The 23,867-nt window shown below is 49.6% G+C and overlaps 1 protein-coding gene across 3 annotated transcripts in view; it reads right to left on the bottom strand.

The window, feature by feature from the left end:
* The window catches only part of NCOR1 (nuclear receptor corepressor 1), a 110,842-nt gene that overhangs the window by 37,870 nt on the left and 49,105 nt on the right, over positions 1–23,867 (bottom strand). For all 3 annotated transcript variants that reach the window (XM_081890106.1, XM_081890108.1, XM_081890107.1), the window contains exons 16-21: positions 16,630–16,757; positions 14,405–14,622; positions 9,639–9,701; positions 5,500–5,639; positions 3,849–3,975; positions 1,771–2,332 (exon numbers count right to left, since the gene is read on the bottom strand). In XM_081890106.1, the coding sequence (XP_081746232.1) occupies positions 1,771–2,332; positions 3,849–3,975; positions 5,500–5,639; positions 9,639–9,701; positions 14,405–14,622; positions 16,630–16,757 (1,238 nt within the window). The remainder of the gene's footprint in view (positions 1–1,770; positions 2,333–3,848; positions 3,976–5,499; positions 5,640–9,638; positions 9,702–14,404; positions 14,623–16,629; positions 16,758–23,867) is intronic.

The raw sequence follows: 23,867 nt of genomic DNA, 5'->3' as shown, positions 1-23,867 counted from the left end.
TGTCCTGGAGTGTTATTTCGGTGTTTTTTGTAAAAAAAAATAAGTTCAACAACTTTCGGGGTGGCAACCATAACTCAAAAGAAAAAGGGACATGTCTTCTGGGTAGCTGATTGCAGCAGGCTGGTTTGGGACTTTTATGGACCAACAGCGGAGATTCTTCCCCCGGCCCCTCCATTGGCTAGAAGGGAAAGTTCTCTGCAATGCTCTTGGTAAGAAAAAAAAGAATGGAAACAGAGCAACTCGATAGCTTTGACATTTAGCGCCCTGTCCAGGGCAAGCCCAACTAAGACCCTTCCATGGATGGCTTCCAAGCCAATGCTGAGCGGGGGAGAGGAAACTTTCCATTACACGGAGAGGGGCCGGGTGTATCGCAGACGGCACTGAAACCCTGGAGAGGAAGGCGGAAGGAACAACTGGAGATAGTTCCCGGACAGCACACAAACTCCCCACGCTGTGCAAGAGAAGTCTGCGCACTCTCAGCAGCAGAAAAACTGTGGGGCCGACACCACTGAGACTTGAGTGTTAGGAGGGACGGGGTTGCTTTTTTCGGCCCAGCCCAGTCTTGCATTTAAACAATTCACCTGGCTGAAATGGGCAAGGAATTCTGTGCAGGGGAGATCACAGAGATATGTGCAGATGGTGAGGCTGGAAGAGGGAAGAGACGCTTCACTCTTCACCCCTGGCCAGACTGGATTCTGTGTTTTAGGGGCAGGAAACCGAGAATGATTGGGCGGGGAGGAGAAGGGCTAGCAAGCCAAATTTCCAGGCTGGGAAGAAGCCGTGTCCCTCTACATCTTAGAATCTCGGAATTGTAGAGTTGGAAGGGGCCAAAAAGGACATCTAGTCCAACCCCCTGCAAAGCAGGAATCACAGCTAATGAATTCCTGACAGGTGGCCATCTAACCTCTGAGAGTGACTGGCCCAAGGTTGCCCAGTGGGAATTTGAACCCTGGTCTCCCAGGTCCTCCTAGTCCAGCACTACACCACACTGGCTCTCACTATTTCGTGGTGCCTGCAACAGCTTCCTAGATTTCCAAATGGGCCCTCCCCCTTCCCACAGGGCCCAAGCAGATTAGGTACTCCTGGCCTAAACACATACACAAAATCATGGAGATCCTTTGCTTCATTTGAAGAAGGCCTGTGGCTAAAAGCAGTCTTGGACTAAAAAAACCCACTTGTCTCTAAATCAGGGTTGAGGAATTTTATGGGGTCCACAGGCCAGACGGATCCTTCTCAGATCCTAAGCATGTAGGTCACATTTGACAGGTGTGAGGGGCTGTGTAGCTGCCAGCCTCCCAATGTTGCAATGCTGTGAGGTGAGTGGATGCTTTGAAGTCCCAAAAAGTGGGTCTTCCAAGCACCGTGCAGGATTTGCAGAGAGTGCTATGTGGCGCGTTAAGAGACCTGAGGCTTCAGCGATACCTCCAAAAGCACAATGGGGAGTGCATTTGGTTGTGCGCTGCCAGACGTGCCTCTACCTGCCCCACATCACATACGATGTCAGGTGTGGGGCAGGGGTTTCCGAGCAAAGGCCAAATCTGAACCTCCGGCAGGTCAAGCTTGGCACACAGAACAAAGGAGTCCAACTCCTGCTCTAAATTGGGAACATACTCATGTATCCAACTTGCTTGCCTATCCAACTTAGGTGGATAAGACCGCAAAGCAGGTGGTACACAGCGGGCCAGAACGGCTCCTCATCTGGCCACAATCAGTAGCACCAATTCTTTGTGAAAACTCTCCAGCCTTCGACCGGAGGGCAGACCTTTTTACCTCTGCCTGTCGGGTTCTCCGTCCACATCCTCGTCGGCGCTGCAAGTGGCGCTGGAGTCATTGTCCGAGGTGGGCTCCATCCTCTGGGCGCTAGCCTCCTGGGCCAAGCCAAAGTCCATCCCTTCCGGCTCTGTCTTCTCCTTGGCCATTATCTCCTCTTCCCGCTCTTTGGCATCGCTCTCCGTCTTCACCTGAATGTCTTCCGGAAGCCTTGCTTCGGGCTCCAGGGGCTCCACTTTGGGGTTCGCGGGGAGGACAGGCTTGGTGTCCGCAAGCTGGCTCCCGCTCTCGGCCTCCATGGATCCCTCCGCCTCAGCCCCTGCCTCTTCCTTCACCTGCAGCTCAGGGCTCTCGCTCTCGGCTCCCGGCTTGGCGCTCTGGGCTGCCGAGGGAGGGGAGGCCCCGGACGCTGTTTTCGCGGGGGGCTCCTGCTCCGCGGCCTCGGCAGTGGTCATCCTGGAAGAGGAAGAGACACTCTCGGGAGGGGCCTCCTCCATGGGCTTGGCAGCCTCTGCCGGCGAAGGAGACGGCGCGCTCTCGGTGTCGGAGCTATTTTCAGCACCTGCAAAGGCATTAAGTCGGGTGTAAGCATCCGAACGGTAATTAAGGAGCTTTAACGGGATGCCAGACGATTATCGCTTAGCGGCGCCGGGCAACGCACTCTCGAAAGAGGAGAGCTGGTGCCTCACAGACCTCAGGCCTCTGGTCAGTGGGGTGGGGTCAGTGACTTTTTCCTAGAAAAATAGGTACCATGTCAGTGATGTGGGTGGCGCTGCAGGGATGTGGGTGGCGCTGTCAGGGACGTGGGTGATGCTATGGGTTAAACCACAGAGCCTAGGACTTGCCTATCAGAAGGTCAGCGGTTCGAATCCCCGCGACAGGGTGAGCTCCCATTGCTCGGTCCCTGCTCCTGCCAACCTAGCAGTTCAAAAGCACGCCAAAGTGCAAGTAGATCAATAGGTACCGCTCCGGTGGGAAGGTAAACGGTGTTTCCGTGCGCTGCTCTGGGTCGCCAGAAGCGGCTTAGTCATGCTGGCCACATGACCTGGAAGCTGTACACTAGCTCCCTCGGCCAATAAAGCGAGATGAGCGCCGCAACCCCAGAGTCGGTCACGACTGGACCTAATGGTCAGGGGTCCCTTTACCTTTACCTTAGTCACCATGAAGCTGTTATAGCAAGTGCCAGAGTTTTTAACAACAGAAAGTGGTTCCAGTGCTGTGTGCCCTTGAGTACCCCCTGGGGAAAAAAGCACTGAAGCGGGGTGGACATGGTCGACTGACTCTGTGCTCTTGCAATTGCACCAAGCCAGACCACGACAGCTATCCTACCCAAGGTGATGAAAACTCAGTCCTCTCTCTGCCTGACCCCTGAATATCCCAGCTCAATCACCGAGATCACCCGCAGGAGTGTCGTTGATCAGGTGGTGAGGCTCATTTGAGAACAAGAAACTGAGCACTGGGTGTCATCGGCCCCGTCCTGTGGAACAATCTGCTACTAGAGATTCTGCAGGCACCCTTCTGTGGCAACTTTTAATCGCCTGCTTAAAACATTTTGGTATTCTGCCAAATGCCCAGGTTAAGAACACATCCATCCAAAGTGGTTAATTGATGCCTGTTTTTGAGCTCTTTATGGCTTTATTATAAGGTTCCACTTTTTTTTTTGTAAACCGCTTTCATTTTTTTTAAAGGTACAGCGGTATACAAATATTTTCCTAAATGAATAATAATAATAACCCTGGTTTGTGGAGTATCCTGCTCTGGCGTTGGCTACTGCAGCCTTCTCTACTTTTTGTACTCAGGAGGTGAGGAGCCTGGACCTCTTCAGATAGTGTTGGGCTACAGGTCCCATCATAACTCACCACTGGCCACTCTGGCTGGGGCCGATGGGAGTTGGAGTACAACAGCAGCAGGAGTGGGCGTTGGTGGGAGTCCAGAAACAGGGAGCGCTGGGACAGGAGCCTAAGGGCACTCCCAAGGCTCATGGACTACAACTCCCATCATCCCCTTCAGCTTGTTTCCCGATCGAAAGGGAAGCAAAACCTGCAAATCCAGCTGGGATTTTGAGGGCCAATAGTTACCTTCACTGTCTTCTGGGTTCTCTTCCTCGTTGGATGCTTCGATGTCCTCGTCCTCCTGCGCGGAGACGGTCGATGCCACGCTTTCGGACTGTGAGACTTCGCGCTCCTCGCGGGGCCTTCGAGAAGACTAAAAAAGGCAGAAAAATAAGGGGAAGGTGGTTACTCAAATAAATAAATAAATAAATAAGGGTGCAGACAGACAGACAAGACAGACAGACACACACACACACACACACACGGCTCATTGGTTAGGCTAGATTCTTCCCAGCTCTATGGTTCCTCCCAACTCTGTAGTTTTAACCCCTTAACCCAGCGCCAAACTTCTGACTATATCACAAGGGCTTCTTCACATGTTACATTTTCGGTGGGGCGTACAGCCAAGATCTTAGGGTTTTGGGTTATGGTTAGGGTTAGTTGCGCTCATTTATTACACGTACAGTGCAAGGCAGCTTCCTATGTTCCCATTTGAACCATTTTATCATGAGGACTAGAACCCTACTTCGCTTTTTGAAGGGAGGCACTGCAGCTGTCTGGCAGGGGCCCTGCTCTGCGTGTGGAAGGTCCCAGGGTCGATCCTTGGCACCTCATAGAGAGGGCTGGGAGAGACCCTGCCTGTGTGAAACTCTGGATAACTGCTGCCAGTCAGTGTGGACAATACTGAGATAAAGGGACTGATGGCTCTGACTCAAGATGAGGAAGGCCCTCTCTTGGAACCTGGCTCTGGTTTCCCAAACCAGACAGAAAAGGTCCCTGCTATTGCCTGCATGCTCCTTGCCCCCGCCCCAGCACTTGACCCAAGGCTGACCAATATCTGAAGGGCTGCCACCAGAGTGGCTTCAGACTGCAAGGAGGGAGATTCTAACTAAACATCAGGAAGAACTATGAGGGTAAGAGTTGTTTGACGGCAAAACAAGCTCCCTCGGAAGATGGTGAACTCTCGGTGGAGGTTTCCAAGCAGAGGATAGGTGTCAGAGATTCTCTAGCTGTGATTCCTGCATTGCAGGATGATGATGATGATGATGATGATTATTTATATCCCGCCCTCCCCAGCCAAAGCTGGGCTCAGAGCAGCTAACAACAGTAAAATAATACAACATTCTAAAATCAATTCATTCTAAAATCAGTTCAAATCAAATTAATGGCAACCATTGAGCTAGAGTTCTGTGAGGATTACCAAAGGAGGGGGTCAGGCTGTGCCCTGGCCAAAGGCCTGGTGGAACAGCTCTGTCTTGAAGGCCCTGCGGAAAGATGTCAAGTCCCGCAGGGTCCTAGTCTCTTGTGACAGAGCATTCCACCAGATCGGGGCCACAGCCGAAAAGGCCCTGGCTCTGGTTGAGGCCAGCCTAACCTCTCTGTGGCCTGGGACCTCCAAGATGATTTTGTTTGAAGATCGTAAGGTCCTCTGTGGGACATACCAGGAGAGGCGGTCCCATAGGTACGAGGGTCCTAGGCCGTATAGGGCTTTAAAGGTTAAACCAGCATCTTATACCTGATCCTGTACTCCACCGGGAGCCAGTGCAGCTGGTATAGCACTGGGTGAATGTGATCCCACAGTGAGGACCCCTTAGGGACCCCTAAGAGATGGCCCTTAGGGTCCCTTTCAACTTTACAGTTCTGCGATTCTGTGACCCCCCCTCCTTCTCCTGCTCACTTTCTGCTTGTACTGCTGAAGGAGGCTGTCAAGGTTGTGTCTCCTCTTGTAGTTGAAGTAGAAGTTTTTGCACTGAGCCTCGCTCTTCGTTCCCACCATCTTGGCAATGGCTGCCCAGTTGCGCCCGTGTTCCACTAACCCTGTCGGAAGCAGAAGAGAGACAGTTGTTGGGGTTTTTTTAAAAAAGGAATCATAACCGCAAAAATCTCTGGCTTTCAAAACTGCGCTGGGGGGGGGGGGGGAAGCACTGAGATTGGTCAAAGAGAAGAATGTGATTTATTTACAAGACACCTCTGGGTTTTTCCCCCCTCAGGGTCTACACAAAGGTTTCTTTGCTTCAAAAAACAGCAACACAACCCAGGCTGCAGGCCTACGAACCTGCAGCCTTTCAGATTTTGATTTAATTAAAATAGGCATAGATTGCCATTCATGAAAGCAGATATCAGAGCAATTTGCTGTGGTATGAAAGTATGTTTAGCATGAGCTGGAGGGGGGGGGAAATTACGTGTTGCCAAAGGTTTGGAGGACCCTGAAAAATTCTACAGTGGTACTTCGGGTTGCATACGCTTCAGGTTACATACGCTTCAGGTTACGGACTCCGCTAACCCAGAAATAGTGCTTCAGGTTAAGAACTTTGTTTCAGGATGAGAACAGAAATTGTGCTCCGGCGGCACAGCGGCACCAGGAGGCCCCATTAGCTAAAGTGGTGCTTCAGGTTAAGAACAGTTTCAGGTTAAGAACGGACCTCCAGAATGAATTAAGTACTTAACCCGAGGTACCACTGTATGCTGTTTGGCGGGATTTTATCTTACACACCACAAATTAAGACGCACAGGACCCCCCTCTCCACAGAGGGAGTGGCGCTCAAACCCACAAGCCTGAGATTCTGAGAGACTCTACCGACTGAGCTATCTTTCAGCATGGAACACCTGCGCTCAGAGACCGGCGCCGACTGCCAAGCTGTTTCCTGGCCAAGTTCAAGGTGTTACTTACTATTAGTCTATTAAGTCTTTAACAACTTGGGACCAGTTTACCTACGAGATCGCCTGACCCCACACAGGCCACACAGCTGCTCTGATCTGCAGAACTGGCACTGTTACAAGCGCCGCATAATACCCTTTCCACATCTGAAGGAATTCTATCTTTTAGCGTGGCGGCAACTGCAGTTTGGAACCCCTTGCCTATTGACATCAGGCAGCTGTACTCTTTTCGGTGCCTGCTAAAAACGTTTATGTTTAGACAAGCCTACCAATGTGTGCAGAATGTCCATGTGTATTTTAATCTGTTTTTAGCTTATTTTACCTTCTGAATGTTTTATACAGTGGTACCTCTGGATATGAACGGGATCCGTTCTGGAGCCCTGTTCGCATCCTGAAGCGAACGAAACCTGCGTCTGCGCATGAGCAGGTCGCGATTCGCTGCATTTGCACATGCGCAAGATGTCATTTTGAGCGTCTGCGCATGCGCAAGCGGCGAAACCCAGAAGTAACATGTTCCGTTACTTCTCGGTTGCCGCGGAGCGTCACCTGAAAACACTCAACCTGAAGCATATTCAACCCGAGGTATGACTGTAGAGCTGGTTTTTATTAGCTGTTACCTTTTACTGATAATTACCTTTTACCAATAATTTTATTGTTTTCTTCTCTCTGTAAACTGAGCATTTTATTTTTAATAAAGCAGCTAAAACCAAGTGGCGTGTGCATTTTAAAAAATAAATAAATGACCCCACAGGAAGCTCTGAATGCAGATTAATTATCCCGCTGAGGAGTCAGGGTGCAGAAATGAATCCACAACGGGCCGCATGATTCTCATACTCCTTCCAGGAAGACAAGAGCGTTGGAGAAAACACCAAGGAGGACACCTGAGGCTGGCAATTCTCTCCTCTGAAGATGAGAATTAGCCTCCTTTCCCACACAGCAAAACTGACAGGCTCAGAGGCGGCTTTGGGAGGGGGGATGAGAAGGGGGGGGAGAGCACGACTCTTTTAAGGTCATTCCATGTCAGCGCCAAGAATAAAAGGGGGAAAAACTCAGCTCTCTTGACCCCGCAGCGCCGAGAGCTTATCTACTGGATCATGCAGTCTCCCTGGTTGACATAACCTAATTCTCTCTGGGCTGTAAAGCTGCTAAACCTCCCCCCACAAAACCCCAACCGGTATTAAGCATAGAGAGAGAGAGAGAGAGAGAGAGAGAGAGAGATGGTGGGAGCGAAACAGAGCTAAGAGACCTTTCCAGGTGAAAATGATAGAGAAAGACTCCTCAGGCAGCATCTGATCCTCTTTCTACAGAACCAAAACTTTTTGGGTTTGCCTACGAATAACAAAACTGGTGTCTCCGTGCTGATAGGAGTGGGGAGAGAGAATGAGTCCGGGGTTAAACTACAAGTCAGGATATTCAGGGGGGAAACAAGATGCTTGCAGAAGGAGAAACCGAAGAAAGTAAATTAAAAATCTTCAAAGCCAATCCAAAGGGGGAAAACCCCACCCCCTAAAAAGCAGTCCAACAAGGACCACAAGGATGCTCAGTAATCGCTAGGAATCATCTGGAAGACGGGGAAAAGAGGATTGGAGAAGGTGTGGCTGGACCAAGGTCCACATCCCCAGGTGGGCAACGTTCCGAGGGCCACATGCCAGGGGTGGGCGTGGCCGGAGGAAAAGGTGGGCGGGGCAATGGATGGGACATTCTTACCATTCTGCAGCCACCTCCATTCCAGCCATGAAAAAGTTTCCGCAAATGGGCACCGCTAAACACCTCTCACAAGCAAAGAGGCGTAATTGTGGTTCATGGAAGCATTGCGACCAGACAAGAGCACTCAGAGGGGGTGCCGTGGGTTGGAGATAGTCCCAAGGATCAGGTAGAGGGATCTGGAGGACCAAATTCATCCCCCGCCTCTGGGAGTGGGAGGCTAGAGGTTCTCCACCCACTATGTCAGGACCGGAGATATACCACAACACTTTGTTGCAGTCCCCACTTGTCTAGACACAATTGCCCCTGAGCCACATTCAGATGGTCCCTGGGGCCCTTTCAGCTGGAGGTGCCAGCAAGAGCAGGTACCCAAAACTGTTTTTTACTATTATTATGGACCGACAATGGTGATTTGTATTATTAGTCTGTATTATATCCCACTTTTCCTGCATAAAAGAGCTTGAGGGAGGACAAATGGCTCTTCCTCTCCCCCTCAAAACATCCCTGTGAGGTAGAGCTTCGGCTGAGAGGCAAGTGGCAGCTGCACCTACTGAGTTTCATGGCGGAGTGGGGACTCAAATCTAGCCTGACACCCTAACCACTAAGCCACACTGCCTCTCTCCAACTCAACTGGTGCATTTTTAATGTTCTCCTTCCCACACAGGACCCAAACCTCTCTCTTCACCCACATATAAATATCCGGCAAGAACTCACCTCTGGTATCTGATGACAAGGGAGTTCCCACTTTATACAACTCAGAACACCTGCCGATTTAAGCCTCAAAGGTTTGCAAGAAGCGTTCGGAATGGCAATGCCCCCAAGGCCACCAAGGTGTGTCAACACACAGGTAATGTCAAGAGTGGCCTTTATTTCTGCAAGGCAACCAGCTTCATAAAACTGAAATTTTGACGCCCAGAACAGCCTAATCTCCTCAGCGTTTTAGAGGACTAACGAAACACCGTGAGTTGGTTTGGGGAGGAAGATCTTCAGAGACAGTTCCATCACAGGTCTGATCCCCGTTAACGGACAGCTGCATATTCCTGCATGGCAGGGGGTTGGACTAGATGACCCTCAGGGTCCCTTCCTACTCTATCTTTCTATTCTAGTCTGTTTCATCCGGTTCAGGGAATTATTTGAAAATGACAAACTCTGCATTCTGAAGCCAGGAGGGGCCTCAGGTCAGTGGCGGAGCACCCGGCTTTGCATGAGAAGGTTCCAGGGATCCACAGGCCTCTCTGCATCTCTAGGTAGGGCTGAGTCTGAAACCCTGGAGAGCTGCTGCCCGCCAGTGCTACCAACATTGATCTGAATGGATCAATGGTCTGATTTTTTTTTAAAAAGGTTCCTGGCTGTTACAAAAAGGTTTAACAACACTGAAGAATCTCTTTGCATTGTACAAAACACACTCGCCCAATCTTCAATAAAACCCTTGAAAAAAGAAAAAAGTGCTTTTACCTTTTTTCGCAACTTCCATCTCTTCTTCCGTCCAGCGGGATGTCTCCACCGGCTCTGCCGAAGCTGAAACAGAGCAAGGAGAGAGAGAGAGAGAGAGAGCCCCGTCAGATGGCGAAAGGGCCAAGACTTGCGGTTTCAGCGTAATCTATTAATCTGTTTACATTAAGGCCTGCTGAGGCCATTCGGGAACCATGCCCACTGACAGCGGGAGAGAGTCGGTTCCTATTACATCAAAAAGCAAGGGGCAGAGAGAGGGAGGAAGAGGAAGAGAGATCCCTTGCGAGCGCCAGTGAAGGATAGAAAGAGAGAGAGAGAGAGAGAGAGAGAGAGAGAGAGAGAGAGAGAGAGAGAGAGAACTCCCCTGCGAGTGCAATCGAAGGGAGGAGAGGGAGGCCATGAGATCCCCTGTGAGTGCAAGGGGAGGAGAAAAAGAAGGCGCACTGGGGTGTGGGGTGCCAGGGTGTGAAAGGAGGTTTTCTCCTTAAGCACCTCTTTATCAAAGAGCCCACGCAAAACATTTTTGAGTTTGTGAGACTGAAAATCCGCACGAGGCTGGCTGCTGGAACAGGCCAGATGGCCCTAGGAATCTAGATAGACTGCCACTGGACCTGGAAGTTCCACAAGAACGTAAGAAAAGTCCTGCTGGATCAGGACTCCTACAGTGGAGGACGAAGCGTTAAAATCGAGATTTGGGAAATATGGAAACAACAAGGAGAAGCAGGACTAAGATGTGAAGATATGCTTCAGAGATCCAGACCGTGGGGAGCACCGAGAAATCAATACCGTATTTTTCGCTCTATAAGACGCACCAGACCATAAAATGCACCTAGTTTTTGGAGGAGGAAAACACGGGAAAAAATATTCTGAATCCCAGAAGCCAGAACAGCAAGAGGGATATGGCTTCTGGGATAGCCTCTTGCTATTCTGGCTTCTGGGATAGCCGCACGAAGTCTCTTCAGGGCAGTGGGATGAAGGCTCCCCCTGCCCAGAAGAGGCTGCATGCAGCTAAGGCAGAAGCCAGGACAGCAAGCGGGGCTCCGTTCCTCCTTCCGCTTCACTGAAGGGGTGCTGCGCAGCTCTCCCTCTCTGCGCAGCGCCATTTGCTCCATAAGACGCACTCACATTTCCCCTTACTTTTTAGGAGGAAAAAAGTGCGTCATATGGAGCAAAAAATACGGTAAATACAATTTGGACTATAACTGGATCTTTTTTATTTAGTTTTTTATTTTAATTGAAGTATGATGATTGGATATTTAATTGGATGTTTTTTATTGGAAAATCAATAAAAATGATTTTTTTTTTTAAAAGGACTCCTACAGTGGAGGGAAGAACATACAGGCTGGTAGCCACTGATATCAATGAATTTGTCTAATTCTCTATGAAAGCCAGCCAAGTTGGTATTCACCACTGCCTCCTGTGGGAGGGAGTTCCATAGATTAACTCTGTGCTGCATGAAAAAGGGCTTTCTTCCTGAATCTTCCAGCATTCAGCTTAATCGAATGACGCCACTTTGGGTCACTGTTTTTTTACACACACACCCCAACTTATGACAATAGGAAGCTTAAGCACGTTTGGGCTGGTTTTGCATAGGAAAGTGCGTCTGTTATGTATTTCCCTTCCAATTTACAATTTATAAACCAGAATCCTTCCAATATAGCTAAGAAGAGATCCCACAAAATGGCAATGTATTTATAATGGACTTGATTTTCAATACTGGCGGCTGCCTGGATTCTTCTCGTCTCTTTACAGACGAATAAATGGGCTACCTCCTGATCACAGAATGACAGGGCGTCATCCTTTTCTCTGAGGGAAATAACTGCGGAGAGCTTTTATTCGCTACGGGGAGCCACGGACCGGAATCAACAGTCCCAAGGCCATTGTAAAGAGGGAAGTATTCACTGAATTTCTTAAGCGCATCAAGGCCACCGACACCACGTCACCACAGACGGAGTGACCTCGTTCGCTTTTTTTTATTGGCCTGCTGTTCTTAAAATTAGGACAGGACAGACAAGGCAGACCCTCACGCATAAAATAAAACTTTCAGAGCACATCTGCATGGAAAGCATTTACACAGTGAAGGAAGCAAAGCGGGGAGAGGCAGTTTAAAATAATTTTTGTCTGTTGCTATCTGAAGGTCTGGGTTCTGTTTCTCTTACAGTTAGTGAGATGAATTATTTTCTCAGTTTTTTAATTTTGAGCTTAATTATTGCATTTATATTCCACCTCCCCCCCGCCAGGAGCTCAAGATGGCGTACAAAGTTCTCCACCACCAACACCCGTATTATCCCCACAACAACCCTCTGAGATAGGGAAGGCTGAGAGAGAGAGGCAGCTTCGTGGCTGAGTGAGGATGTGAATCCTGGTGCCCCAGCTCCTAGTTCGACACTCTAACTGCTGTGCCATTAACCATTTTTGTATTATGGGGCAGGTACTGTGTATCTCAGCGGTTCAGAGCGCTTGCTTTGCATTAATAATAAGAATAAGAATAATTTATTATTTATTATTTATACCCCGCCTGTCAGGGTTTCAGGAAGAGAAGGGCAGATGGGGGAGGAGACAGAGAGCGAGGGGGAAGAATCCCAGAGAGACGAGGAGGAGGATGACAATGACCAAAGGTCGTCCATGAGTCTGTCCAGTGAGTCAGAGGACTCCCAAAAGGGAGCCCCCCTGGTCAGACCAAGGGGAGCCCAAGGGGGGAGCAATCAGGAGCAGGGGAGCGAGAGGAGAGCCCCCAGTGGGAGTGGGAGATCGGGGCCGGTTTCTCCGCCGGAACGGAGTGAAGGGGGTGGAGTTACCAGTGTGTCAGAGGGAGCAGAGCAAGAAGGAGACAGGGGGAGGAGATCGGAGCAGGGCGCTCTGCCGGAAGGGGCGGAGAGTAGCACCGGGAGCAGTGTAGCGGTCGAGAGAAAGGTCAGAAGCAACGTACGCGCGCCAAGTTCAAATGTGGAGGCGCGCGGAAGTGAGGAGAGCCCTGGGGAGGAGCCCGGCCCCAAAGCGCGAAGGAGGGGGGAAGAGGCGTCAGAGGATTCAGCCTCGGGCGAGTCCCGGCGGGAGGGAACCCAGGGGGGCAGAAAGACCCTGCGGAAGAGGAAGGAGAGGAAGAGGTGGTCCAGCACAAGCCTCTTAAACTGGTGTAGAGGCGGTACCGACTCAGAGGGGACTTCAGCGGTCTAATGTTACAGACGTAGAGCCACGGAGATGGAATGTAAAAGGAGCAATGATCTTCAATAAAGACTTTTGTAAATAAACTGGATTGGACTTGGGTCTCTTGTGAGCTGGGACCAACGGGTGGCTCTGACACCGCCCATCTGGCCGGGTTTCCCCAACCACTCTGGGTGGCTTCCAACAGAACACTAAAATACAATAACCTACTAAACATTAAAAGCTTCCCTAAAGAGGGCTGCCTTCAGATGTCTTCTAAAAGTTTGGTAGTTATTTTTCTCTTTGACATCTGGTGGGAGGGCGTTGTACAGGGCAGGCGCCACCACCGAGAAGGCCCTCTGCCTGGTTCCCTGTAACTTGGCTTCTCGCAGCGAGGGAACCGCCAGAGGGCCCTCGGCGCTGGACCTCAGTGTCCGGGCAGAACGATGGGGGTGGAGATGAAGAATGCCCCCGGCTGAATCCCCACCACCTCCAGGTAAAAAAGAGAGGATGAGATGCTTCCCTGTGTGAGACTCTGGAGCGCTGCTGCCAGCCAGAGCAGGCAGTACTGCGCTAGATGAGCAACGAGTCTGACCTGGCAGAAAACAGTCTCCTCTGTTGTCAAGAGAGGAGCCATAAGGAGCCGCCCAGAGTGGCTGGGGCAACTCAGTCAGGTGGACAGGGTACAAATAATAAAATTGTTGTTGCTGCTTACTTCAATGCAGTTTCAGTCCCCAAGAGCAGCCCCAGGTAAGGCTGTGGGAGAGACTCCCTGCCCCAAACCCTGAACAGTTGCTGCTAAAAGGACAAATTCTTGGCTCGGTATTTACACCGGTTTCTTAATTATTATTCTTACAACGTGTTGCTTGCTTTATCTTGACTAAGGTTACCCACCCACCAACTAAAAAACCCCACACAGATGCATTAAAACCAAGCAGGGGAAATTACATTAAATACATCCCACCCCCTTCTAAAAGGCCGCTCACCCTGTTCTGAACAAAGGGCTGGTTTAAACAGAGGGAGATGCCTCTTGCAGAGTCAGACTGTTGGCCCCTCTAGGTCAGTGTTGTTGGGCACTGGCCGGCAGCAGCTGGCCAGTCCTGCTGCGGATCGAACCCAGGAATGTCTACCTGCAAAGCAAGGGGCTCTGCCGCTTCCACAACGAGTGGCAAATTTTAATTTCCTTTCGTTTTGCATTCAGAAGGGAGAACAGTTCCTTGGCAGAGCACTTAGGCATTTGGGGGCATTTTGTTAGCTGAATCCAAGACCAGTGAAAACATAGTGCCTTCCATTGCACTTAAGGGCAGGAGGCTAACATGGCAGGTACAGGGGAGACCACATTTTAGGGAAGCTTTTAATGTTTGATGTATTACGGTATTTTCATATTTTGTTGGAAGTCACCCAGAGTGGCTGGGGAAGCCCAACCATTGGGCGGGTATAAATAAATAATTATTATTATTATTATTATAATTATTATTATTATTATTATTATGGCACTCGCAGGTCCGCCCACTCCCCCCACCTCAGCATCTGCCGCCTGAGGCAGCTGCCTCACTCTGCCTCATCACAGGGCTGGCCCTGCCCTTCCCGCTGGCCGACAACTGTTTTGTGGAGCGTCTACTCACAAGGTTCTGGCGGCGGAGGCAGTGGCGGTGGTGGCTCCTCGGTGGCGGCAGCCGCCGCGGCATTAGCCGCCGCGGCCTCGTTCGTCATCGACCTGGTGATCCGGCCCTTCCGCCGGCCCTGGCTGTTGGCCGTCTTCCGGCCTCGCGGGGCCACCTGCTCCCTTTCCTCAGGCTCTTCGGGAACAACTTCAACCTTGTCCTTCTCTTTGATATTCTCCCTGAGAGGGGAAAAGAAAGGGGGCGAGAGGAATGAGACCTGGAACAGTGAAGCGGCTAAATGGAAGACGGGGGTCCCTTCTCCCCCCCAAAGTGCCAAAGGGTGCCTCCAAGGCGGCTGCCATTTTACAGGGGGGAATCAATTTATTATTTTATTTCACACAATTTATACACAGCTGGACTGTAAAAACAACAACAACACCCCCCTCCTCAAAGGGGTTAATGTTAATAATTATTATTTCATTTCCACGGTGGCTAACTGGTGTCTGTTTCTAACTTTTTAAAGGTCTTTCTTGGTATAGTTTGATGTTTGTACTGCTGCAAACGCCATATATACCAATGACACAGTGGTATACAACTACTTTTATAAAGATGTTTTTCATAAAATAGATAAATGAGTCATTCATCGCCTTTTACCTACGTCTCAAGGCAAGTTACAAACATGCCACAGGAAAAGCTGAAGAGTTTTAAGCGCAGTTCAGTGGTACCTCTGGTTGCAAACGGGATCTGTTCCGGAGGCCCGTTCGCAACCTGAAGAGAACGCAACCCGCGTCCGCGCAGGTCGCAATTCGCCGCTTCTGCGCATGCTGTCATTTTGTGTGTCTGCGCATGCGCAAGCGGCGAAACCCGGAAGTAACCCTTTCCGGTACTTCCGGGTCGCCGCAGGATGCAACCTGAAAAGACGTAACCTGAAGCTAACGTAAGAGGAGGTATGACTGTAGAGGGAGGGTGGGAAAACACACACAAACACAACCAAGGTTCAATTATGCATCTTGATTGCATAACCAAAGGAGAGCTCTTGCACAACGAGCCAGTTTCCTGCCATTCTGTTTGCACTACCCTTGACCCTGTGGCCTCACCTCCTGGTAAGCGGAAGCAGCATGGCCGGCCAGAGGTCAGGGAAGCAGCCCTGCCCCAGTGCCTGCTGCTCCTTGGGCTCTAAGCAGCCAACATGAGCAACAGTCGGGAACAATGGGGGCCGCAGGAAATTTAATGGGTGCCAATAGTCATTAGAGGTGGCAAACATCAGCTGCAAGCAGAGACATGCACAACCTCGTGGCCCTTCATCCGGAGAGGGGAGCAGGGAAGTGGACTCCTGTCCACTAGGCAGCAGCTAAAGCACAGGAACATAAGGAGAGCCTTGCGGGATCAGGCCAACACCAGTGTCGAAGCAATGATTCTTCAACATCAACTTCGTTGGACTGGTCATGTTGTGCGGATGCCTGATGACCGTCTTCCAAAGCAACTACTTTATTCCGAACTTAAAAATGGAAAGCGTAATGCTGGTGGTCAACAAAAGAGGTTTAAAGACTCTCTCAAGGCAAATCTAAAAAAATGTAGTATAAATACTGACAACTGGGAAACACTGGCCTGCAAAGATGTCATGGGCTTTGAAGACACTTGAACTCAGGACACAATGGAGAAACGTGCTAGGAGGAAGGCACGCTTGGCAAATCCACACCATGATCAGCTCCCACCTGGAAACCAATGTCCCCACTGCGGAAGGACGTGTGGATCCAGAATTGGCCTCCACAGTCACTTACAGACTCACTGTTAAAACCGTGTTTATGGAAGACAATCTTACTCGGCTGCGAGGGAAGCATCCAGCATCCTGATCTCACAGCCATCACCCAGATGCCTGTGGGAAACCCGCAAGCAGGATCTGAGCACGAGAGGACTCTCCCCCCCTGGAGTTTCCAGCAGCTGGTATTCAGAAACCTTGCTGCCTCTTGACTACGGAGGCAGAGCAGAGCCATCCTGGCTAGTGAATTTGCCTAATTCTGTTTCTGAGCCATCTAAGTTGGTGGCCATCACTGCCTCTTGTTCCACAGATGGATAGGATGGGAAACATGTGCCACGCGCCCCATGTTGTTCACCTCCAACTCCTGCACGACTGACAGTGGTTTGACACCGCCAGGCAGGCGCCTAAACTGGCTTCCCCCTGCCCGCTCTCCCCCTCCGCCACTGCCCCTTGGTGCAGAGCTAGGGCTTCTCGCGACACAACTCACTTGGATTCTTCCTTCTCGTCTTTTTCCACTTCATCTCTTTTCTCTTCCTCTTTTTTCTCAGTTTTCTCGGCCTTCTCCTCCTCTATTTTTTCCTCGACTTTTTCTTCTTGGGAAGGACGTGGGATTTGCTGAAATAGAAGGAATCGGAATTACACAACGGGGCTACAGCCAGCAGCAGCGGCAGGATCAGGTCTGGGAGATCGCAAGCGCCCGAGCTAAAATCTCGGGGACGGGGATCCTCCTGGCACCCCCACCCCACAAATCAGAGATGCAACCGCATGTTCACTTACACCAGGCATTTGAGAAAAAGAGGAGAATGAATGAGAATTGGGATCATCCCGTGAAATATTCCCAACATGAGGAAACCTCACAAATACTGCCACAACAAGAGGGTAGGATTACTCATACAAATCTTAAGATTCCCACGTGAAGTGACATTCACAGCCTGGATGAAAAAGAAGCAGCCATAATCCAGATTTACAAAGGGTTGCCTGGTCACCTATAGGCTATTGTTACCCTGGGGCAGAGCTTTCCAAACTTTTCCTGTTGGTCACACACTTTTTATCAATTCGCAACACAGTAATTCAGTTTTACTAGCAAACCGGAGGTTAAACTAACCCTTTTCCAACCCCGAGAGAAGTGTGGGGACACACAGTTAGGAAAGCTCTGCTCTAGGGGATCTGGAAAGTGGCTAGTTACATCCAGAGCCGGGGATTGAGCTAAATGAAATTTTGGCTTCTGGGTTCCATCAATGAAGAAAAGCATTAACGGTAAGGAGAGGAAGGAGGAAAGTCAATGGTACCCTCCTGATACACGTTCCTGCCCCTCTGCCTGCCTTCTAGCAGAACAGACTCATACTATAGGCCTGATCTGGCTTCAAAAAGATGTTGTTTGCCTGCAATGGTTTTGGGAGCAGCGTCTCCAGGGAGGGCTAGGAATGTGCCGCTGCCAGTCAGTGCAGACAATATTGGGCCAGATGGACCAGTGGCCCAATCTGGCATAAGGCTTGGGATCTGCAGGGAGAATGCTCAGCCCCCGTGGCGAAACTAAGCGGAAACTCCAGGATGCGTGGTGGGAGGGAACCCATGACAGAGCAAAAGGCGTCTAAGGTTTATATTAAGGCGGCCATGTAGCTCTCTGAATGGTGCCCAAAGCAATGTGATGGAGAGGTCAGTGTCGGACTAGGGCTCAGGAGACCAGGGTTCAAATCCCGGCCATAAAGCTCTCACTGCATGTGACCAATCACTGCCTCTCAGCCTAACCTACCTCACAGGGTTGTTGTGGGGATTTTGTACTGTTTTATTGTTGTTAGCCACCCTGAGCCCGGCTAAGGCTGGGGAGGGCGGGATATAAATAAAATTTATTATTATTATTATTATTATTATTATTACCTCACAGGGTTGTTGTGGGGATTAATGGAGGAGGAAGGGGAAGGGAACCATGTACCTTGAGCTCCTTGGAGGAAAAGGTGGGATATAAATGCAATAAATCTGGCATAGGCAAACTCGGCCCTCCAGCTGGGACTACAACTCCCATCATCCCTGACCACTGGTCCTGTTAGCTAGGGATGATGGGAGTTGTAGTCCCAAAAACATCTGGAGGGCCAAGTTTGCCTATGCCTGCCCTATATGATACCACTTTAGGCAGATCTTTGATTTTTCTCTTTTGGAGGTGGGTCTTTGATTTCTTTCTCCCTGACTCCGAAATATTCATACACACTTCCCATACACATAGCGCAACCTTTTAAAATTCCCCCATCGGTTTCCTGCATGGCGCGGCCAGCTGTTATTCAAAAAAGCCAAACATGACCCTAAGCCCAGCACCTGACCGCAGAACGCAGATCCTGCCCAGTCTCTCCCCACAAACCCGGTGCTGTCAAACTCCCATCAACTCCAGCCAATGCAGTCAATGGTCAGAATGATGCAAGTTGCATTCCAAAGCATCTGGAGGGCAAGAGGTTGAGAGGAAGGCTACTCTAGCCATTTCCTTCTCTGTGGCCTCTCCCCCTCTCTCTAGGAATCAACTCTACCACTTTGGCCCAGGGGCAAGGAAACAGTTGTCTCCTGCATGTTGCCAAACTACAACTCCCATCATGCCTGACTGTTGGTACACGCTGCCTCGGGATTGATGGGAGTTGGGAGTCCAGTCATATTTGCAGGAGGGCCACAGCCTCCCCAACCCCTGGATGAGAGGCGAGGGCTCCAACCAGGGAGACTTCCAAGCCCACCTCCCTGGCTCGGCGCCTGAGTCCATCTCAAGGCGGTCATCCCCTCTTGGCCCATCCTACCTCGCTGGGTTGTTGTGAGGGGCAAAGCAGGAGGGGAGAAACGAGGCAACCTCAGTTTACACACTACGCTGGCTTCTTTTGAGGATAGGATATAAGAAGTGACGGCCTTAAATCGATCGCTGGGCAAAGCCAGCATTTATATAACTTTTCCTGGGGGGGGACAGGGGGGAGGGAGGGAGAAGTATTCTTCATTGTGACTACAAGTTTTGTATGGAGGATTGGGCGAAATATTGCAATGAAGACTATGAAGAGAGTTATTAGTTAAGGGCGATTAAAAGTAATGGAGAAATTAAGAAATGTAGATAAAAGTGATAACGATTGAAAAATCTTCAGATGTGGCCGATGGAAGTCGAAAACATTGTATAAGATAAGAAAATGTGTTAAATCGACTGTTGGAAATGATATGTTAAAAAAAAATTCATATATATATATAGAGAGAGAGAGAGAGAGTGAGTGTGTAGTACTCTTCATTGCAACTTAGGTCTTTCCCTTCATACACACTCAAAGAGAACAGCCTCAGTCGCTGGAAGTCAGGTGTTCCGATTCTAACACACTCAAGGAATACCGTATTTTTTGCTCTATAAGACTCACTTTTCCCCTCCTAAAAAGTAAGGGAAAATGTGTGTGCGTCTTATGGAGCGAATGCAGGCTGCACAGCTATCCCAGAAGCCAGAACAGCAAGAGGGATTGTTGCTTTCACTGTGCAGCTATCCCTCTTGCTGTTCCGGCTTCTGAGATTCAGAATATCTTTTTTCTTGTTTTCCTCCTCCAAAAACTAGGTGCGTCTTATGGTCTGGTGCGTCTTATAGAGCAAAAAATACGGTATTTAGAGAGAGCAGCGGGTCGAGTGTGCGCATGGCAGAAACTAGATTGTGTTTCTAGTGCGCAAGACGACCCCGGAAAACGTCCTGGCCTGCGTGGTCTATTCAGAAGAGTCCGAAGGGTTTGCCAACATAAATAGTCACACAGTGCCACCAGATGTGCCAGGGAACACACATACTCAAGCAAAGAAGAGGAGGGGGGTTGTTTACTAAATTTAAGAGAGAAGCAAACTCTAGCAGAAAGCATCTCGGCTGGGACAGGGCAGCTGGAGGAATGAGACACAGCGTTCCTGACTCCTGCCGAAGGGAGGTTTAGTGCCGCTGCCAGGAGCTTCCAAATCAACAAAGCAGGTGGTTAAAACAGGCCCCCATCAGCCGCAATGAGGGGCAATTTTGGGACCGTGAAAGGGCAGGTTGAGCTGGAGGGGAGCAAGGAAGGCAGATCAAACCCATGGGTTAAATTATATATAGGACTAGGGCCTGGGAAAGACCAGGGTTCGAATCTCCACTCAGCCACAAAGCTCACTGGGTGGTTCTAGGCCAGTCACACTGCCTCTCTCAGCCTAAGCTACCTCGCAGGGTCGTTGTGGGTATTAAATGGGGAGGGGGGAAACCATGAAACCACCTTGAACTCCTTGGAGAAAAAAGGTGGGAAAGAAAGGCAATCCATAAATATTCTGGCAGACCTGCCGGGGAGAGGAGGGGTGTGTGTAAAGGAACATAGTAGATCATTTGTGGGTGCTGGGGGGAGTTAGGCAAAATTTTGCATCTCCAACCAGGCACCAAAATGCCTTGGAGGCTGGCCCCAATTTGGAAAAGAAATGGGGAGTTAAGAGCCAGACATAAGAAAAAGACTGCATATTAAATGATTGTTTCTAAAGGTTCGTTTTTTGAAAAAAAGGTGCTTTAAATATATTTTTAAAAATCGCACATGCAGGCTACTTAATAATTTCCAAAACAACAACAACAACAAAACCTTCCTTAAGCCTAAGCAACAGATATCTTTATTACAGTTAAGGCGGAGGCAGGGGGAGAAAAGCCCCAAAGTTATTTTTAGAGTGAAAATGAGATTACCTTTGAAACGCTTTAAAACTCAAAGTGACGCTCTTAAAAACACATGCACACAGTAGACCCCACAAGCCTTGCTTACGGCTACGACGCCGAAGCATTTACGGCATTAACTGGTTATCCCAAGTGTTTCTTTAACAAGGTTTAAATTAAAAAACCAGTGGGGGGTGTCCTTTGCCATGCTCCCACCTGTCACCAAATCACAGCAGCCCCAGATGTAAAGGGTTAACTTTACAAAGTCACGGGGGGGGGGGAGTCCCTTCTCTCCCCCCCACCCTGCACAGCAACACACAAAAATTAGACAGAGCTAATCACCCGCTTCCTAATTTTAAACCTCTCTTTCCCCCCCACCCCCACCCCCGTTTTAAAAATAAACCGGCTAACGAGATTTTAAAAGTCGGCTTATCCGGCGGATGGAAGAGAAGCAAAAGGCAAGTTCTGGGAACACAAACCTTCGGTCGGCTGAGGCTTCGCGGTTCGACGTACCTGCATGCTTGACTCTTGCTTAAAAAATAAAAAGGGTTTTGGTTTGTTTGTTTTAAATTATCCACAGCCCGGAGAAGGGAGATACCGGTCTGTGTTAGGCGTGGGGGGTCAAAGGAAAAAAAAAATCGGGCCAAGTTTCCAGCAGCTCAAATGACACGGGGGGAGGCAAACTTGTCGGCAGCGCCTCCCCCCTAAATTTGAAGAGGGGAAGACTGCCCAACTTTTAGATTGCAGGGGGAAAGGGGAAGGAGAGGGAAAGAAAGAGAGAGAGAGAGAATCTCACGGTGTCATCCTGGTCACTTAAAAAAAAAAAAAGGAAAAAGGAAAGCACCTAAGCAGGGAGGAGAGGTGGCTGGCCACACATGCCAGCTTCTAATCTCGACCGGGGTCACACGAGGTAATCCCTGCGCCGAGCGCAGCCTTGATTGGCCGTCACAGGAGCACCAGGCGTTTCTGTCTAGTCAGATCCCCCGGCTGAACCAGCTGCTGCAAGGAAGGACATGCGCGTGCGGGGGGGGGAGGGAGGGAGGGGAGGGGGGCCGGTCCACGAGGGACGGCGGCTCGTGCTGGGAACTGTGTCAACTAGGGACAGCAAGGAAGGGTCTCTCCCCCGCCACCCCAGGCCGGTCGAGCGGCAGATCAAGCGCTCCAAAAAAGGATGCAAAAGAAAAACGGAGAGAGAATCTGAGGTTGCGTTTCCTCCTCTGCACATCTGGAGGCCGGGCCCAGGATTTTAAACTGATTTCTGGCTCTGCACGTCTGAATGTCGCAAGCACAGAGCAGGGCGATTCCCAAGGATTTATCAGCCAAGACCACGAGTGTTGACTTGCCAGGGTTTCAGTCCCTGTTCCTATGTTTTTAATATTCTTTCACAGTGCTTTTTTTCTAAACAAAACGTTTAGGGGTACTCTCATTTTGGCTCGAGGAAATCACAATTTTATAGTTCAAATCGGGGGAAATAAACCCAGCGAATGGACAAAAGTACAAAGATTCACAAAATTTTTAGGGGTATGTGTACTCCTGCTTCTCCCCATATAAAAAGCACTGCTCTTTCCTGTTAACTGCCTTGAGATGGTGGTTTAGAAGGCAATCAGTAAACCAATGGGGATAGTTACTTGGATGCAGAAACAGCTACCTGTCGTCGATTTTGGTCTTTGCATATTGTCAATCTGCCTTATCTATATATTACTGCATGGATATTGTTTGCCCACCCTTCAGCCTCCTGGGGTGGGTTACAAAACTTTAAACACAATATTGTTTAGAACAACTTAAAATCGCAGAGAGCAGGTTGGTCCTAAAAATAGAAACCTCAAGTGCCACAGGCCAGGATAAAGACTGTGTCTTCAGCATTCACTGGAAACTGTATAATGAAGGCGTCAGATGCACCTCTTTGTGAAGAGGGACTTCCACAACTTAGGGGCTGCCACAGAGAAGGCCCTCCCCCAGGGATGTTGCTGGGACACAAACAAATTGAGTTTTGGATGTGGTGGAACAAGCAAAATCTTAGCTGTAGAGAAAGAGGAGGCCTTTCAGGTATGTGTGATGCAGCAGCTGTTATAATTAAGTTTTAACCACCCGAAATCTGCTAGCCAATACAGTGGTACCTCGGGTTAAGTACTTAATTTGTTCCGGAGGTCTGTTCTTAACCTGAAACTGTTCTTAACCTGAAGCACCACTTTAGCTAATGGGGCCTCCTGCTGCTGCTGTGCCACCGCCGCGCGATTTCTGTTCTCATCCTGAAGCAAAGTTCTTAACCCAAGGTAATATTTCTGGGCTAGTGGAGTCTGTAACCTGAAGCGTCTGTAACCTGAAGCGTATGTAACCTAAGGTACCACTGTATTAATTTTTTAATGCTTGCCTATTAAATAAATAAAACAATCTAGAGGTCATTTTGAGATCCTGAGGGAAGTGCACAGTGACTTTCCCTTTTTTAAGAAAGGGGACGAATAATGACTCATTGTTAGGAGAGAAAAAGCCGGTGTTTTCATTTCCACTGCCTGCTGTGGAAACATACCGGAACCAAAGCAGCATGTTTGATATGGAACAGGTGGGACCTTTGCATGCAGATTAAAACAAGACTGTCAATAAGAATAAAAAAACTGGACTCGAGGGAAGCAAAGCAAGACGTTTGGCAACAGCTTGCTTGCAGGAGTTGCAGGAAGGAGGAGTATAAGGAGCCAACTAAGAGGCTCAAATCTGGATTTGTGTAGGGCAGGGATGACCAACTTCCAAGAGACTGCGATTTACTCACACAATTAAAAACTCCCAGTGATCTACCCCTTTTTGGAGGGGAATCAGGGGAAAGGAGTAAAAGAGAAATACAGTGATACCTCGCAAGACGAATGCCTCGTAAGACGAAAAACTCGCAAGACGAAAGAGTTTTTCATTTTTTGAGTTGCTTCGCAAGACGAATTTCCCTATGGGCTTGCTTCGCAAGACGAAAACGTCTTGCAAGTTTGTTTCCTTTTTCTTACGTCCCAGGCGCCGGGCGGCCGCACGGATGGATCGGCGCTGGCAGGAGCCTCGTCTGTGGGCGCCGCCGCCACCACCTCGTCACCTCTCCCTTCCAAATCCTG

This window comes from Podarcis melisellensis, assembly GCF_964234715.1.
Source record: "Podarcis melisellensis genome assembly, chromosome: 15".
Lineage (NCBI taxonomy): Eukaryota > Metazoa > Chordata > Lepidosauria > Squamata > Lacertidae > Podarcis > Podarcis melisellensis.
The sequence above is the reverse complement of the archived record's forward strand: the minus strand, read 5'-3'. Positions and strand labels throughout refer to the sequence as shown.